Source organism: Thermobia domestica, chromosome 2 (assembly GCF_964235325.1).
Source record: "Thermobia domestica chromosome 2, izTheDome1.hap1.1, whole genome shotgun sequence".
Taxonomy (NCBI): Eukaryota; Metazoa; Arthropoda; class Insecta; order Zygentoma; family Lepismatidae; genus Thermobia; species Thermobia domestica.
This window is the reverse complement of record NC_137455.1, coordinates 334,738,243-334,758,924: the sequence shown is the minus strand read 5'-3', so window position 1 is coordinate 334,758,924 and position 20,682 is coordinate 334,738,243. Positions and strand designations below refer to the sequence as shown.

Here is a 20,682-nt window from a genome sequence, read left to right as displayed (position 1 = left end):
ATCACTTGGTCTTCATTTGTACCGATGAGGCGAGCATTCTTGGCTCTTGTATAGCATGAAAGACCACCGAAATTACGAAATGCAGGACCAAGGCTTGACTGCAAGACAAAGAATAAGACGCAGTATTGATGACCAAGACCCAGGGAGCGAATTGTTTGAATTTCATTTGTTGGGCTGAAAGTGATGAAATAAAATTAGTACTTTATAATTAAATATCATACTGTATTTTTAAATTTTAAATCACAAAATTCATATTATGTATCTTCTTACGTGCAACTATATATACTGTAAAATAGGTTTTAATTACCGAGAAAGAAAAATCAAAGTGGCACGGGTCCCGGAATCATAAGAACCTATTTTGGAATGAAAGTTGAAGGGTTGGAAAAAATCACAGGTGTTCTCCTGTTTCCTTAACCCTTATCATTCTAGTTAAAAGATTTCCTTTTGTCTCCGCCAAGAGACTCTTGCTACTGCCTTCCGAGAAGACCCCCTGCCGTCCAAGTAGGTGAGAACACTGACCTTGAATAAAAATTTCGTCACATAGAACTAAAGCAAGAAAAAAATAAATTTCTCCCACGTCGGACATTGGTATCAGTTATAAAAGAAATAACCAAACCTCAAAACTGCCAAATATTCATTAAGATGCATATATAAATCCCCCGCTTGATCTAGTTAGTGATTAACGTGTAAGACTTCGGTACACGTGGTCTGGGTTTAGTTCCCAATGGGAGTGCATTTTGGCGTTCACCCATAGTGCTCTCAAACAGATCGGGTTGACCCGACCCGACCCGACTGGGATCGGGTCAGATCGGGTCGGGTTACGGGTCGGGTCAACTCGGGTCGGGTTGTCGGGTCAGTCGGGTTAGCTCGGGTCGGGTTGTCGGGACGGGTTATTCGGGTCGGGTTGTCAGGTCGTCTCAATCGGGTCAGCTCGGGTCGGGTTATTCGGGTCGGGTTGTCGGGTCGGGTCAACCGGGTCAGCTCGGGTCGGGTTGTCGGGTCAGGTCAATCAGGTTGGATCACGGTTCGCCTGTTGGATGAACAAAATAAAAACATGGTATACGAGTATGTCACTAATTGAACGACAGATCAGGGAAATCAAGAAGAGACGTGCTTCGAAAAGAAAAGAGGAAAATTCTTTGGGAGCCACGGGAGGTTGCTAGTAGTAGGAAATTAGTGTAGGAAGTTAGGTTAGAAATGTTTTTAAAAAATAGCACGAGAGTTCTTAATGTGGTTAGAAACAGTTGATGATTTTGAGTTTAGACAGATTGAAGTTTACTTAATTGATAAATAGTAAATGGAACTTGAAAGAAGTTAGATGTAGAGAGGAATTAGATAAAAGAGAATTAGCAGAAAAGAGAAATGATTGATGGAAGTGAAGTAAGGAGTTTGTAAGAGTTGTAATTGTACTTGTATAAAAGTAACAATAATTAGCTGAAGGCAAGAAACATATGGATGTTACAAGAGATATGTTATAAGAGATATGGTATGTTATAAGAGATACAGATGGTGATCAGAAAAATGAAAACACCTGTAGTTGGCAACACGTCAGATGTATGGTTTGGCAGTGGTGTCGTGGCGCCCGCAGCGCCGGACCGCTGGTAATAGTGTTTTAGATCGGTCTCCATACTACGTCAGGCGCAGTGGAACAGCAGTGTCCAGTGGCTGCAGCAGACGGAGGTAGTGTAAAATGGGAGACCTCTCAGATTTTCAAAGAGGGCAAATTGTTGGTGCGCGGTTATGTGGAGTGAGTGTGACGGCAGTGGCTACTGTGTTAGATGTGTCGCGTGGGACAGTGTCGAAGGTGATGACGGCCTACACAACACACGGGAAAACCACATCGGGGAAGCGGAACAGTGGGCGGAAGAAAATCATGAGTGACAGGTCACGCCGGGTATTAAAGCGCATTGTCACGCAGAACCGTCGTGCCACTGCGGAGCAAGTGACGGGGGAACTCAATCAGCACCTCCCCCACCCTGTTTCGACAATCACAGTCCGCCGCGAATTGCATGACATGAACTTACGGGGTCGTGTTGCACTGGCCAAACCGCTCATCAGGGACCATAACGCTTTCGCACGCCACAAATGATGCCGCGACCATGCAACTTGGACCGTTGAGGACTGGAAACGTGTAATATGGTCGGATGAGTCATCCTTCACCCTATTCCCAGCCACGGGGCGTGTTTATGTGTGGAGAACGCCCAAAGAAGCTTATGATCTGCAGTGGTCACTTTTTGGTCACTTTTTCGTGTGCTTTTGGTCACTTTTCAACTATTTACAAGAGACCAGACCACTATGAGTCCTGAATTACAGAAACTCATGTTATGTACTCATAAAACGCTCAAAGATAAACATTTTTACTATATGTCGTATTTGAAACATATGACATGCCTTCAATTGATGCAATGTTTTTCACAAATTAAACTGTCACATACTGCACATCTTGTTTTCACTTTCTTAAATTGTCCTTTCAGTTTTTACAATTGCATTTTTCGAAAACACTAGAAACCAATATAATAGCATCGGAAAATGTTGTTACCTTTAATGTGTAAATGACACATAATAATAATACTTTTTTAAAAATGGAAATACGATAGTTTTGCGGATAAAAAATTCGCAAAACAGACGTTGGAGTCAAATCACCCGCACAACGTTTTTTTATATATAAAGTTTCAATAGAGATATTAAAACTAAAAACTAACAAAAGTTAACGATCAAACGAATAATGTAAAACATCCAGAAATTTTACAAAATAATGTATCTTGTGAAACAAAATGAAAGTTTGAACACTATTGATCTTGTCTAAAGTTAAATGAGATCATTTTGTAACTTTCTCATGATAATCGTTTTGTAGATACTAAACGGTGTTTTCTTCCCAATTGTTTATTCGTGGCAGAAACATGGATTTTATTCTATTTCCTTGCACTTTGTTACTCTGACATCTTTTGAACAAACTATATCACTTGCAGAATGCCTTTTTTAGTTCTCAATAAAGCAATCTACACTGTCTCACTGTTGGTTGTCTAACCGTGAAGGATATGAAAAATTGGAAGTGTGAATGCACTTTTGTTCGCAGTAATATATACTTCCTTTCTCGGACATATTTTTAGTTCACAGTTTATCTTTCACTGTGCAAAACTAAAAGGGTGATGTGTATATATACTATTCCCCTAGAGATTTAGATTCCCTTCCCTAAATCATATAATCTGGATAAAATATTGACTCTCTATTACATTGCCCAAATAAGTAGTTCTATAATAATGTATTTAAAGTGCATGTAAAAATGATACTTTGAAAATACAATTTACAACGTCTATATAAAAGAAAGATTTATGAATTACATGTGTATTATTGAATACTACAAATAGATGTGCATTTCTTGTGTTCAATTTGCAACAAAATACAAATATAATCATAAGCGAGCGAAAACATACAATTTGAATTTTTGCCACTCTTTTACCAATTCAAGGAAACAAGATGCCCACCCAAATTTTCAGAAGTGCATGCATTGTTCCTAACAATCTTCGAAAACATATAGGGTAGAAGAGGGGAATTGGGTGGAAGGGGTAATTGGGCGGAAAACTTTTTTTAAAAATGTATATTTTGCATTTCAGTATATTTTTATGGAATTTAATTACACCCAAATGTTGGGTGGGTAAATGTTGATCAGAAAAACATGCTTTGATGAATTTTGAGAGGATGTAATAATGAAGAAAAAAACTGATTTGATAGAGAAGTGACATATTTGAAACCAAGTTTCAGGTTTGTGTGTGTTTTGCTTCGAGTCACAATAAATCGCGCATCTGCTAATGTTTTGATCCTCATTTTTTTACTGCTGCTTAAAAACACCATAAGAATGGTGCGGTGAAGAGCAGTAATCTTGAATCCTTAGTGTGAGGCAGTTAAAATTTTGTAAAAATTTCTACCTCCCAATTATCCAGGGGGTCATTGGGCGCATGGTGTGACGGTAAAGGGGTAGAATGCCTTATGTGAACATTTTTTGGTTAGAATTCATTTAAATGCTGTGCTATCTTTTTTGTGTGTGGTGTACACTTTTGTATCATAGTGCATTGTGCTTATTAAGCTATTTTATTAACTTAGGTCGATGCTGTAAATAGGACCTGTTTATCAATCCAGAGCTCCAACACATGTTATATTGTAATAGTTCATATTATTTAGTGTTGGTTTTATTACCTTCTCCCATGTTTATTGGAATAACAGGGACTGTTCTCTTGTTATTTTATTTTTACTTTTTCGGACTAAGTTTTGACGGCTTATAGCTTTTTCTTCGTATATGATACATTTTGGATTACGTTCACAGGACAATATACTATGCTATAAACAATAACTGGAATGATTGAAAAGCCATTCAAATATCTTTGAGATTTAGAAATAAGCTACTCCAAACTTAAACCTCCAGTGGAAATCAGACCAACAACTAAAAAAAATGTTGCAGCATCGAAAGTAAAGGTGCCGAAAGCTTACCACTGCCCCAACAGGTGCAGAAGAACCTGCAACATATAATCAGTTCCTAAAAAGTAGAGAAAAACACCTATAATCTGTGAGGGGGAAAAGGCTGAAATAACATACCTCCCAATTCCCCCATTCTACCCTACTTTTTTGTAATTTCCAAAATTAAAGTGGTTCCATGCAATTGTGTGAAAAATTTATTTGTGCGAACCAACGTACCGATGCCAAAATTTAACTGGTTCCGAATCAATATCCCTGAATACAGAGACCTTAGGTCTTGAGTCAGAAGCCATTAAGCCATACAGGCCGATGTACTACTACTCTATACAGGTGGAGGATTATTTTGCTTAAGGTAAGTTACTGATTAGGTCTAATGTTGGTTCTAAACTATGGCCACCCTGTATTCTCTAAATACTGCATATATATGATCGACCAATAGCCAAAGAATAAATATAAATACAGATATACATTGTATAAAACCGAAATATAGATTTGTATTTGTATAAAATTGTATAAACCGAAATTGAAATATAGGTTTGATAAAAAGCATTGTTCTCTTTTACGTTACTGACATACACAAAATATCGTAGTGTTGCAAAATATTTTGTTTTGGAAACGAGAACTATTTCTGCCGTTAACAAATGGAACTTCACTTACACGAGAAATGGACCTTTTTTATACCTAAGTGTATTCATGTATCACGTACATTAACTAAAGCACTTATTTATGTCATGATTTTATCTTTTATCGCCATTATAGGTTACCTTTTACAGTTTATAAAGTTTCGGAGACGTAATCTATGGCAATATCTCCTCTCTCTCTCTCTCTCTCTTGCCCCCGTTATTGACTTATTCTTAGTTGAGCAACTATAAAATCAACATAACAGAGAAATGGTCATATTTTGAGTACTAGCACAGTGTTTATTGAATTCTATATATGACTTCTTGTTTAAAGGTAGGTATAAAATATAAAGTTATTAGACCTAATCAAAACAAGAAAAAAAGAGTTCTAATAAGCATGAATGAGAAAATGTGTCCCTTCCTGTGCCACAAAACTGCCAGAAACACAAAAAGAAATGCGCTTCGAAGCGTCCTGAATCAGAAACTACGAGACTGAACCAAAATCATATGTGCACAATAAGATGTTTTGAAAAAGTTAATTCACGCCTTACTGAAATTTCTCTTGGCATCTTCACTTCTGAAATTTGTTGCACAGATACATGACTATGACATATGTATATCCAGGTTGTAATTGCCTGTTTATAATTTTATATATAAACACAGTTTCGTATTCATTGTTATCCTTTTTAATGAAAAAGAATGACGTCCTAAAATGTATATTTCCATTTTTTGACATTAAATTTTTAAAAAAACGTTTTCTGCGCCCATTCCCAACAACAAAATATAAATATGAGCTCTAATAATTATAATAACAATAATAATAGCAAAGTTTAAATGAATTTGCGAAACACACTCTTCCTATTTTCAAGTAAGCTAAAGTGCCCTAATGTTAAGATTAATCTCTGCGTGAGGATATGTTTCATATGATAGAATTACATTCCATGTTTCCATTTTTATGACAGTTAGCACAACTAACGCCATAGCCGCACAAGAATACCGCTAGGATCTGGCCCCTCAAGACCTGTTGCTCCAGGAGTTCAGTTCTTTTTTTTTTTTATGCAGTTGACCTATCAGAGGAAGAAATATAAAAATACAAACTAAATGTTAGAAGTGATATTGAAAAATATTTTTCCATTAACTGATACTAAATTGACCAAACAAGCCTTTAAAACTGCCAGTACATAGCTTCCAAAACAGACTATGAATATAGAGCCATATGGAGTCCTACTGTACTTACTAGGAATGCAATGGATATACTCGATTGCAATGAAATGAGCTGAGCGAGCTTAAGCAACGTAATCAGTTTATTGTGACTTTTTAAAACAATCAGTATTTTTCATAACAATCGCACAATTCTTCGTCTTGACCTTTTCTTCCGGCTAAAAAAAGTTTAAAAAATCGTTAATTTGTTTTTAAATTGTGATTAAAATTGTAAATTTTTACGCTAAAAGAATAAAAGGGCTTCGCCGGAATTTTTGAAAATCACGTGCAGATTTTAATTGTTGACAAAAAAATCACGTGAAAACTTTTTCCCCATGTTAAGTCTATGGAAGCGTTTTTCGGTGATTATTCCTCGATGGTACATCGGATTTTTGATTTCGACCTATGTTCTCACTCAGCACGACATACTCTATCAGCGTGCTAAGTTTGGTTGAGATCGGCCAAACGGTCTAGGAGGAAGCGTTTTTCGGTCATTATTCCTCGATGGTACATCGGATTTTTGATTTCGACCTATGTTGTCACTCAGCACGACATACTCTATCAGCGTGCTAAGTTTGGTTGAGATCGGTCAAGCGGTCTAGGAGGAGTTCGTGGACAACCAAACGGCTAACCCGAGTATTAGAGCTTCGCTCGCTCAGCTCAACAACATGGCTGTCACTTTTCATTACTCATCTACTTGTACGAATTTTGATAATTAACACAAAAATAAATTGAGATAAGGGTATCAAATACTTAAATTTTACAATTTATTTATTTTTAAAAGTAGTATACGTATTACGAAGCATTAACATTAGGATAATGGTAAAAGCTATTTGTAAATGCTACTTGTATTTTTTTTTTTTTTAATTTTTCCTTATGTGTTCTAACAAAGCAATCAGATTTTGCTTAAACTGCAATCTAAAATGTGTAATCTAAAATGCATCCTAATAATAACTCTTAACACTGTGCCAGACTCACATCGTAAACAATTACGTTAATAGATGTCTCTATTTGCGCTATCCGGTAATATTCGGGCAATTTTGCTAATTTCATACTTGAGATATTTACTGTTCATGATTAGGATTTTGACTTTAATTACAACTCAAAAATTGTATTATTTTAATTTACAAAATTTTAAGGTAGAACAAGAGCTATAACCATATTTAGATCTGGACATTAATACATGTGTACGTGCATATTTAGCCTTCAATTTACTGACCCAATAGCACTATCTCGTACAGATATGGTTTAGTTATCGCATCCACTCTCATATAGTTGACGGATGCAAAGAGAAAACTCAGCAACAATTAATGTATTCTTTGTGCTCAAATTTATTTTCATCTGTCCCTCTTTGATTATGTGTTATTTTTACAGTAATAAGCAGGGCCCGGATCTTGTTGACCTAAAATTTTCTAAAAAGTGACCGATAAAATGGCATTAAAATTCCTCTAAAATGACCCTAAAATTCACAAAAATTGATCCTAAAATTTGCTTTTTATTTTTTTTTTTTAATGTTTATTTCGTTAAACATTGTCATTTTTGAATATCTATTAGATTTTAATTACCATTTCTGACTCATTCTCAAAAGTTTTGTTTCAGTTAGTTGCAGTCTATGGATCAGTCTATTGTACGGCATTGTACGGACTGAAAGCGTCAATTCACTCCCGAATTGAAACTAGGAAACACACTTAAACAATAGAAGTTCGCAAGTGTAGACTGTATACATGAGAATAATTGATAAATCCCCGTTTAAAATCTTTGTACGTCTTCTAATCCATTGTTAGTTATTCACGTAATCACATCCTATGTGGTCAATGATCTAAAACCATCTGTTTGGCCACCGATCAACCCCGACCCCTAGTCAACCAGCTACAACTTAGTGTTCATTAGCTTCTTAGGAATGCAGTTTTCCACCCCAATAATCAAGAACCAGGAAAAGAGATAACTTCATATTTTTCAAATCCGTAAACAGTGCTCATTTTAAGATTTCCTTATGTAGAAGAAAAAGACTAAAAAGACCATAAGTGACCTGAAAGTTACCTTAAAATATTAAAAAATGACCTGAAACTTCAAAACGGTAAAAAGTGACCAAAAGTTGACTCTAAAACAATATACTTTTACGACCTTGAGTTGAAGGATAACGTTTTTATTTGAAGTTGCCTTGTCCTATGCGTAACAGAAAGAAGTTGACTTGTCAACAAGATCTGGGCCCTGGTAATAAGAGTTTTGTATAGTATTGCCTCTATAACCTCTAGAATTCTATATCCTCAGAACTGGAACAACTTGGAATCCGACTATATGCTTAAAAGACCCAGGTTTGATTCCCAGAGCGAGCTCATGTGATTCGGATCACGTTAAACCGTAATTCAACATGATTCGAATACATGGTGCATTCTGAATATTCACTTTTTTCTTGTAAACAGATTAGACAAAAATCAGTGAAAATCTGAAGTTAAACCATCGTCATACCCTAATCCTTCATCTTGAATGTAATTACATGATCCAATGGGTTATGCCTGAATTGGTTATGCAATAATATTTAACTATTAAACTGTTTAAACTATGAGACTTTTGGTTACTTTTTATTAAAGAAATTATCTCCATGTTTAAATGTAAGGCAGTCTACTTTCTACATAAATTAATTTTAATGGAAAATTTTTGTTTAATATTCGGTTAATCGAATACTAATATTTCTCTTACTTTACCTTTACCTCTACAAGGTCCAAACTTTAGTGAATATCTCTGCATTTCATATAAACTCCGGAAATTTACCTTGTGAAAATCAGTTACTACAGTAGTAGTTCTAATGTGCTGTGATGACTTTTATGATGGTCTGAGTATGAACATTGATTAAGGAACCTGGCTCACAGGTGTATTTTAATTAATGGTAATTATTCAGCAGTTATCCCTATATAGTATTTTAATTTTCTATTAGTATGTGTAAAATTCTACTAAGGGTATTTCCAAAACTTACGTATATTAATTTACAATCCGGGGTGAGACAAGGAAAGCTCTCCAACAGGCGAGACGATATGCGACAAAGTATCCTTTGAGAATCAAGATGAGACGAGACTTTTACAAGATTTACGAAGTGAGACGAGTAAACTTTATCTCTCGTCTCCTCTCATGTGCAACACTATCTGTGATACAAACGCTTAGCATGTTCCGTGTATGTGTTTTTGCGTATGTTCCCCCAGAAATGAAATTACCTGCTGTTATCATGGAAGGTGACTCGCTTTCCAAGGCAGAATCTCGCTCCTCCTCCTCCAGCTTCCACGTACGCCATCATAATTTCGTTTTAAGTAGATACATACGTTTATCACTTTATTTTTATTAGTTTATATTTTTATTCAAACATGATTATTTGTTAATATAGTACTTTACTTAAAATCCAGTGTATTTGCTGCTAAAATCGTTTTAAAAATTCAAAATTCATGATACCCACGAACGTATGATTTCACTTTCTATTATTTTAAAGATTTTTTTTTACTAGAACGGAGCTCAGCGTATTTACGTGTGTATACTGTATATTATTTCGATTTTAACCTATAATATACAAATGGACAGAAGACTCATGGAACAACTAGAATATTCTATTGGAATTATTTTCTTATGGTCCTGAGGATAACCTAATGTTCAATAGAACATTTCTACAATTCTAGAATGAATTTTGTTCAATAACATTTCAATCTATCATATGTCAAATTTTTCAGCTTATTTATCACGTAGCCGTAGAAAATATACAGCTGTCACTCAAAATTGAATAAAAGTAAAATTTTATCTTAAGTAAACCTTAGGTCAAGTGTTATAATTTGCATGTGAAATATGATGAAACAAACTTAAACTACTTCTGGATCATATACAACCTCTAGATTAATTATTCAAAGATTAGTAAAATTAGTCCCACAAATTTCACATAAAAGTCTACTCCAATAGATCCGAGAAACGCACGTTTGTAATGGGATAATTTCACTGTCTTAGTTTTGAGATCATGATTCCATCTGGTCAATTTGATGCATGTTTTTGCACCATGGTATACCCAGATGAAAACATTTGTGGTTGTCATTTAACACTAATATAATAACAACATATCACATTCGACAACAAGATCGGACTTCATCCCAATCATTAACAGGAATTTAATGCAATATGTCGACGCATTTACTGAGACCTGATCTCAGCGCTTTCCCAGAATAGATTGACTAAGAGAAATTCTACTTCTTTCTAAATAGCTCTGCATGTGTATGCTCACAGGAAAGTGTACTTTAGGTTTTCCAATTCTGGAAAGAAAAGTCTTGAGCTAAGTTAACATCTTGAAATAAATCAGAAAAATATTAATAAAGCAAAATGAAATGGATACACTACGTGTTTTATGAATCGTCGTACTCCGCATATTTGTATTTCCAGCAAAGTAATTGAAATATACTGCAGGGGTGCCCACAAGGGGGGCTATGACGCAAACTGCGTCATTGAAATATTTGGGGGGGTTAAAATCTATATAAATATGTTTGATGAGGGGGGGTAAAATTAATCGAAAAGAAGATTTTTTCATGGAAGAACACCTACGGATAGACAATTGGGGGGGGTGCGTCATAGACATAAGGGGGGGGTGGGCACCACTGTATACTGTAATCCTTTAACAGACATTATACCAGGGGTGACCATTGTGACGACCGGCAAATCACGAGATGTACCTCGCGCTTGTCCGTGTCATACTGTCTATATTCATCATCGGTGTGGTTTCATATTCCGTCTATCGGGATAACGAACAGCTAAGCAGACTGCCATTCCTTTCTTGAATCAGAAGTAGCTCTCTATACTAAAAGGGTTGGCTATCCATGGATTACATTAAAGAATATATTATATAATTTTAACTCTACAGAGAAGTTCCTGTGGATGTTCATAGTGGATTTTCATGTTAATACAATTTCATAGTATAATCATAGATGCGAAATAGAACGCACAAGAGTTATTTGTAAAAGAAGAGCTCAGTAAACACACACTTTAATCTTGTGTCTTTTCGTAATTAATAAATTTCAAAAATACGCATTATATACTAGCTTAATCATTATGGTGAATGCTTTATTCATACGCTAAGTTTGTTCTGTTTTCTTGGTTTCTTTGTCAATTGCTTTCTCCCCTCAGTAGCTACACGGTTAAACTCGCAATCAATTTTCATGCCTTTTGGTATTAAATCGATCAAACTGTTACTCAAGAAAGTCATAGAGAACACTTTAAATTTCATCTTTTCACTATAAATATTCACCTATATCATGGAGTAATGACTGCCTTCCGAAGTAAGAGTTCATTCCTCCATCCTAGTTTCAAATCTAGATGAACAAACCCCCATCCCAGGATAAAGAAAATTCACACACACAAAAAAAAAAAAAAAAAAAACATGACGGAGAGAAAGTTCGCGGACTGACATCATGATAGATTACTGAGGCTTTCCACAAAACCTGGGAAAAAATATGCAATAATTGAGTATACTTTCATTATGAAAAATGTTCATCAAACTGACACCTATATTACAAGAAGCATTTTATACCTTTCATTAAAAAATTTCAGATACTCTCAGGAGTTCTCATGTAATTACATGGCTAAAATATGCACCGGCGATGAGGGAGGAACAGATTCTATTCCCATTGGAGTTTCATGTGATTTAGATAACTTCTTAAGTAGTACATCCACATCTCATGGTGTCGATACGGAAAAGAGCCTTAAATATACAATCCACCAACGAATCAGTCGGAATCATTGTGCCAATTTCAGCTGGAATTAATAATAATGTATTGACAAAAAATAATGATTATTTTAATCACAACAACTAAATAATAATAATAGTAATAATAGTTGAAACAACCAATTTAACAGTAGTAATAAAAATATACAAAGGCAAGGAGCCAAAAAGTTCTCGCAGTTAAATAATGTTGTAATACAAGATAGTATTCATCCCCTGGGTATATATATCGTCTAAAATTAGAAGTCTAAGCTATTTCTCAAAGCTTATGGATGATTTGTCATTTAATACCTAGGTATATAATAAAGCAGAAAAATTAATGAATTTATTACAACATACTTAAAAGAATAAAGTTGTTATCGCAAAGCAAACTCATTAATGAAATTGTGTTACATACCTCTTATTTTGCCTGTATCTTCGAAAGCAGTAAATTTAATTGATTCTTAGTGTAAGAACAATATAATTCTCTACCAAAGTAAGCACCCAAATAAATGGACTTGTGAACATTAAAGCAAAATAAAAGATATTCGATGTTTATTAGTTTGATTGTACAGCAGCTTCATAATATTTTAAAACAATAATTAACTTAAAGATATTTCATAACATTTCATATATTTCAGGTTAAATATAGAAATGGCTAAATGAAGTAGATGCAACAACATAGATGGAAACCAAACTAAATCCAGGATGGAATTTCAAAAGAATAACAAAATCCTTGTTCTTTTTCTGTTGGTGTACTTCCTTCCCAGAAAAACAGCAAACGTTATGAAAAATACTGTTATTACAACATATCAGTCATATGAACTTCACCTGGTACATTCGGTTTGGCGTTTGATTCCAAAGGTATTCCCTGACGCTAGTTCTGTTGTCTTGCTATATAATCTCAATGAACTTCATACTGAACTTCTCGCTTATAACATCATGAATAAAAATGTAATTCCTACGCTAACAGTTCACCTAAATAGCAATAGTACATTCTCTTCAGGCGTTTCAATAAAAAATCCAATAATTGGTGATAATGACGTTATAGTTCTAGTCACGGAAAGTGAGCAGGTTCTCACGTATTTACTAGAAGATACTGCTAGCAAGTATTATTGGAATAACCGAGCTAATTTCCTTGTTATTTATGTATCAGTGAATGGACATGCTAAAGTAGATATTAGTTCTCTATTGTTAGGATTTTGGAAAGCAGAAATTCTTTATGTTGGTGTGCTAATGTTTAAGAATTCATCTTGTAACAATGCATCTAAACAAGTTGTGTTTGTGTGGTCGTACAACCCTTTCTTCAACACGACATATAAGGCCAGTATAACACCAGAACAATTATCAGGAAATATTTCGATAGTTCGAGAAGCTTTCTCAAGAAAGAAAATAAATGATCTTAACAAGTATGTATTGACTACGACTAATATGGAAGTAAATGGTCTTCCAATTTTCTCGTCCAGAAAACTTGGTCATGCTGATAACTACACAGTAGAAGGTTTCATTGTGACCGTGTTTGAAGCACTGAAAAAGTATATGAACTATGAAGCTAAAAGTATTATATACCATGGACCTCTCAAAATTGGATATAAAGCAGAGAATGGTACTTGGTTGTACATGATAGGAAATCTTGTGAGAAAGGAAGCGGACATGGCAGGTGTGACTTTTGCATCAACCCTTGAAAGATATAAAGCGGTTGATTTCACAGATTGTATTTTTATTACAAGATATGCAATTTTGGTACCTAAAGCGAAAGTACTACCATCGTGGGTAGCTTTGGTATTATTCTACGAAGCCGAAGTGTGGTACTGTATTATTAGTTCTTTTTGTGTGATTCTTGTTTTTCTAATAATATTTCAAACATCTGACTTTGCTGAAGCTCATATTCAGAATGGATTATGTACAGTATTTTGTTATGTATGGTCTATTCTTTGGCAAGTGTCAGTAACTCAGCCAAAGAGTAACGCAATAAGGATAGCATTCTTTGTGTGGGTTTACTTTAGCCTAATCTTTGGGTCATTATACCAAGGAGGTATTGTGAGCATTTTAACTATCCCTAAACGATATTCTGATATCAACACTTTTCAAGAACTTGTAGATTCTCAACTGGAAATCAGAGGCGATAGAATTTTTAAGACGATATTAAATGATAACTCGAATAGATTACTATGGACACTTCATGAAAGATATGTTATAGATGTTAACTTTGAAAAGACAATATCGAACTTAATAAAATACAGAAATATGTCAGTTCCATCTTTAGATAATATTTTAGATTATTATGCACACAAGGCTCATAAATGTTTAAGTTGTCCTCCGGGCTTTCACATGATGAATGAAAAAACAGATATCCGACCTCACGCTATTGCTTTAGCCAAAGGTTCACCATTTCTTCATCGTTTTAATACTCTTATTGGAAGAATGAAACAGGCTGGGTTAATCGAAAAATGGATACAGGAAGTTGTGAAACAATCTAAGGATAACAGCCAATGTAAAAATCCCTGTGGAACTGGTGTTGAATCTATTTCATTGTACAAAATACAACCGTGTTTCTACATCATTGGAATTGGATATATAGGTGGACTTCTTGTACTTGTTGTTGAAAAATTACGACAGATTTATGATGAAAGATGTCAGAAAAAAGATTTTGAAGGATCCGTAGTGCGTATAGGATAATTGCACTTTCTTAAGTTTACAGGTTTTTGAATCGTAACAGAATGGTATAGAAAGGGGAAAAGGATTATAATTTTGGGTTAATGATATCATTTTCTATGAATTGTTCTGTTTAATTCAAAAGATTGTGTTAGTATCAATGGACATATAATGTGTCTTAAAATAATAAAAGTACTAAACTCATATTTTCAAAACGAAACAATAGAAAATGCTGAGTGTCGTTTCCTTGCAACATACCTCATTGGACATTCCTGTTCTTTTCCCGGTACATATCATGACATCATAAATGAAAATTAGAGTGAATTATGAAATAATGAACTATGAGTGTTTGTACTTCTATAGGCAAACGTTTTGTCTTGCTAGTAAAAACATTTTCAGAATGTATATATGTATATATTGTAGATAGAGTTATTCGTTTTATTGAGGTTAGAAAGCCATAAACCTCCAGGCAAGCTGTGTGGCTGAGGTTAGTAATCTCACAGTGTTCCAAGCAAACTAAGCAGGCAGGATAGGAGGCCTAGAGCTATGAGCAAGCAAAAGCCTTTGGGTTAGGTATCTCTCCAAGTTCTAGTCAAGCTAAGGGGGGGGGGGATTTAACTACCCAAACACTGAAGCTAGATATTGGGTCCTTCTGATTTTCTGTTCCAATGTGACGGTGGGGCTGGTGCTCCTTCTTCGTTACATGACTAAAGGTGTCGCTAGTGTTCCTGTCGTCTGCCCCTCTAGTAGTTTGTACTAGGAAACACGTAATGTTGTTCACAAATAGAAGTATGTGTTGAGTGTTTGCAAATAGATCCATGTGCATGAGAGGTCTTAAAAACTCTTGTTTGAAAAATCTTGCCAAAAATTTACTAGCCAGGATATTTTGCAGTCACAGTGTTTATACAAATATACAAATATACAAAAATCATAGTAAACATACCTTTTATTTTGTTTATTGTATGTCTCTAACAAATGAAAAAAGTGACATTTGCTATTTATTCTTCAATTACTTGTGGATATGTCCAGCTGCATAAAGGCCACTGCTTTTGAAATACCAGTGATTAATAGACTGCTTTTGGGTCAAATAATTCAAAGTAAGATCCATTTAGATTTATGAGCATCAGTGAATCCAAGTTAGAAATTTCTAGTGATTAACGTAGTTTCGTTTTGATTAATTTTATGTTGCTAAAACCTCTTTCACAATAATTGGTGAAAACTGGCAAAACACAGATTATACTTAACAGTCTTAAGAGCAAAGAAAACCTGTATTTGTGTTGCACTGTTTCCTGCAGAAGTTCAGGAAGACAAAAGTTTTTTTTTTTTTTTTTTAATGGCTTTGAATGTGTAGCACAAGCATAAAATGTTCTTATGCAGTTCACCCTCCTGCACCTTGGCAGTTTCAATCCAGGTTTTTAAAATAGGTTATCGAAACTCAAAATTTCCTGCTTACCAAATTGTTCAAGTTGATTGTTTGTAGGCCACAGAAATGTATCACACATAGATGTTCCTTTTGCAATTTCGATGTCAACCACTGAAAGAATTCATTTACCGTATTTTAAGGACAATTAAACGAATTTTTTTCTTCGAGAGATTGACTCGAAAATTCAGGTGCGTGTTATACTCGAAATTAATACAAAAATGTACAGTGTTTGATTAAAAATTCCCGCCAGTCTTAAAAATGACCATATATTCGATGCCGCGGGAAACCCATCTCTCTCTCTGGCAACATTGGATTCAACAGGCAGCCGCAGTGCACTGATGCGACGAACATGAGTTGCGGGGATTCCAAGCTTGCTAACACTGTCTCCCTACCACGGAGTATAAAGTACAGACCTTAAACTCTGTGAAACGGTATTTAAAAAAAAAAAAACATTGCTTACAAACTAAGACGCGTCTTATAGTCCGTAAAATAAGATACTTAGTGCTTTCAAAACACCTTGTAGCAGTTTATTCCTGTCTGCTTCAAACAACTTTATGCCATCATTTTCCATATTAGAAAAACTAGCTTCTAGTTCTTTTTGATGAAATTCCTGTTCATATTCTCCTAAAGAAACACTCAGTTCTTGAAAAACGTGCTCAGCCTTTTCAATACATAATTTCACTTCACGAGAGTGTTTTGAACACTGAGAAGAAATCCATCAGGAAATGATGAGTTCTCATGAACCTGTAACATTTCAGCTTCTTTAAGAGTCCTTTAGCCTTATCACTATCTTTATCTCCAGAATACTTTCAAAATGTGAAATTAAACATAGTTTGTAATGTTTGTTTTTATTGTCGCAACTTTGCTTGCCACCCATTTAACAACATGATGTTTCTTTAGTTTAACCATAGTCTAAGGTACAGCCATTATAATTCTAACATAAGAATAAAGGTTAATAATAATTAGCGTTAGTTGCAGCAGACCAGGTGCTATTGGCACATCCGTAGATCCACATTTCATGTAACGAAGGTACTGGGAAGTGGTGTTAAGCTTAAAATAAGCCAAATATCCATAGGTCTTAGTTGCCTAACTGTTAGTTTTCTTCTGATTTGATTAATGAACTTATTAATCCAAAATGTAATTAACTGAAAAATTAATAAATTGTTTCTTAATATGGATAGAGTATATATTTTACAAATGAATAACGAAAAATATTTATTTACCTACACATATTCTGAAGATATTTTCTAACACAATGTTCGATGCTGTAAGTATAAATGTAGTCATTACTGATACAAAAAGAAAATGCAGAGGTAGGTATATCCCTTCCCTCATGCTGGAAAATTGACATACACATATTGTAAACCTCATGTTCATACCCTAATATTTTTCGAGAACTTGTGTTTATCATGGTCCAGTAGTGAAGGGTGCTTTCACTTTTCCTTGTCACATATATACCAGTAAAAGACATCTGTATTCATTATATTATGTAAGAATCAAAGCACTGAAAATCTCATTCCCATCCCATATATTTCTCAAAATAAAGTAGAACAAAACTGAAGGTGCACGGCTGTGCGTGACTCAACCTGATCTGAAATTATCTCCTCCTCTCCCCTATGCCCTAGCACACGAACAGTATGTACCCTATGTCAGTATAACCAATCTTTTCAGTAAATGAGCATTTCATCTATTTGTAGTATCAGCCTAGGCATCTACTCAAGCTTCGAAAGCAATGAAAAGAAGTCTTATTTACATTGTTACAAAACAAGTGTCCTAAAATTTTAATGTGGATCATTGTGGATGCCTAAGTAGAAACATACCAATTATACGTGAATATAAATATGCATGTATTTAGATTTCATAATGTGTTCACGGCACTGATTTATAATACTGATACGTACCACTATTTCATCTACATCACCTGATGTATAATATAGGGGTTCACCTCAGAAATCAGATTTATCTACAGTAATATGAATCTTATCCTCCCAATCCCCCGAATAAGCCAAAAGTCTGCCCGCCTCATTGTTGTTCAACTTAATAAATATATACTGAAGAGAGATTTGCGCCGATGCTACTATGACAAGAGTAACAGTATTAGCTGGAGTATTATTTTGATTAAGGTAAGTTGTTCTTGATATGCTTTAATGTTGGTACCAAACTACACCACCCTGTATATTGTAAATACTGAACATATATCTGATAATCAACAGATGAAGAATAAACATAAATGCAAAAATGGAATATCAATAACGATTTTAATGGCTTAGAGTCGAATGCGTTGTTCTCTTTCCATTAACCATATACCAAAATATATCGTTGAAAAGTGTTTTGATACATAAAAAAAACAATTTATGTCGTCTCCAAGTGGAACTTTAATTACACGAAATGGGCAAGATTCCTTATCTATGTATATACATATACTTAAGTATATATTTCTGTTTCGTATCACGATATCTCATGTATAACGCTATTATACAACATATAGAGTTCAAGAAAAAGATACAGTGATGTTTCTCTCTCTCTCTCTCTCTCTCTCTCTCTCTCTCTCTTCCTGTGGCTATTCTATTCAATATGTAGGTTTTAGTTGGACCATTATGATGTTAATTCAACAAACAAATGATCATATCTGAGTAGAAGGACAACATATATACTACGGTAAATTTTTTGTACTTCATCTGTATAGTTTGTTCTTGAAAAGGTGAGTATAAATTGAAAATTTAGGCTGACTAAAAATAACCTCTGAAATTAATAACAAACACGATTGAGAAAATGTGTTCTCACAGATACGTATGGTGCCGGAAATACGAAAAGTAGATTTTAAACTACTCTTGACTCGGATTTAATAGAACTTTGCTAAGGCATTTCTATACCACAATTACAAAAATGGAAGTGTTAATTTCGGAATTACTGAAAATCCTCCTCACAACTTCTCTTCTGAAATCTGTGTGACAGAAACAACATGATTAAATAATATATGGGTATCAAGATAAATGTCATAATACTCTCTTTATAACTCCACGTATTATCAGTTTCGTCGAAACTGTCTTGTTATTTTTTTTTGCACTGAATGAAATAATATGAGATCCTCATATTTTTATATTTTCTCAAAATAAAATGTGATAGATGGGACATACTGAGCACAAAGAGCCCAAGTCCAATTCAAAGCGAACTCCTAAGCACTGAAAGGAGCTTTAACTACATCTTAAATACAAAATTTGTCTAAAATGGCCAAAGGTGGATTAAGCGTCCCAAATGTGATCCCACTAATTCCTAATAACAACACTATATAAAAGTTAGAACTTGAGTAATCACAATAGAAAATGGTTGAGTTAAATGTTCTAATTATTTTTTTCTTATTTTCGAATGAACAAAATTTTACCTCAAGCTTAACTTTCATCTTTCAAGCAGAATATGTATTATCTCACATAATTACGTACATTTTCCACTTGCAATTTTATACCAGTTAACAAAGGCGCCCATGTTGTGGTTTCCAAAGGGGGGCAAGTATAAGCGACATTTCAAATGTAGTCTCAAATTTTGCTGTAACTATTCTAAAATATCTATTGGGTTTTCGATCTTCCGAAGCACAATTTCCTCTAAAGGGGGGGGCGAGCGCCCCACCTTGCCCCCCTGATGGGCGCCCTTGAAAGTTAATATGAAGACTATGGAATATGAGTGAGCAATGTCAGAAAACAATGAAAATAAGAAGTAAATGAATGAATCAGAAATATTGATAATTGATTACCCTTAATTAGATTACAATTGTGATGACATTTAATCACAAGTTTAGCCATGAACGAGCATGTCAACTGAATTGAGAATTTTCAGTGACAGCGCCGACGTTGTTGCCCGCAGAGCCTTAAGTATTTGGATGTATGTGTATAAATGTATACTCAGCGTAACTCCGGAACGTCTGGAGCAACTTTAACCAAACTTGGTAGACATAAGACCTTCAGTCCAGAAAAAAATTAGTGGTTAGGAAGACACTCTAAAGCAGCGTTTCCCAACCTTTTTCAACTTGCGGCACACTACAGGTGTAACTTGAATTCTCGCGGCACACTCATAGATATTATTTGTAAATATAAAATGCCGTTTTTTTTTCTTTTTTTGTGATTACTGATCTCCTTCTCATAGTGTCATAGTGTAGAAAGCTCGATCACTGGTTTTACCCCGTCGTTAATCATTATGCTTACTTTTCACTCTAATTTAAAAATAGAAAACAATTCAATAAAATATTATACTCACAAGGGAACCTTCCGAAAATGATAGTTGCAGTGAAAGATATGACCTATGCCAATTGAAAGAGCTGTAACAGAGATGAGCATTCCCAAAAAATTAGCTGCCCATAGCAATAGGTTCAAGAAATATAAGGGGTGGAATTTCGGGAAACAGCAAGGTTGGACAAGGGGGAAAAGTGCAAATTTCGCAAAAAAAAAAAAAAAAAAGGGGGGGCACAGCAAAATACAATGCTGGCAAGTGATGTATAGAAAGAGACTTGTCACAATAGGGAACAAATGAAGGCCGCCAGTGGGGTTAGCAGTGTTGCCAACTGCAATAAAAAGTACATGTTTTGTAAAGAGCACTATATGAAT

The 20,682-nt window shown here is 34.7% G+C and overlaps 1 protein-coding gene across 1 annotated transcript; it reads left to right on the top strand.

Annotated features, from left to right (window-relative positions):
* Nucleotides 1-12,652: 12,652 nt before the first annotated feature.
* On the top strand, nt 12,653-14,688 carry LOC145679534 (glutamate receptor ionotropic, delta-1-like). The gene has a single exon (XM_081750111.1). The coding sequence runs from the start codon at nt 12,718-12,720 to the stop codon at nt 14,686-14,688; it is 1,971 nt and encodes a 656-aa protein (XP_081606237.1). The 5' UTR covers nt 12,653-12,717.
* The last annotated feature ends 5,994 nt before the right edge of the window (nt 14,689-20,682 follow it).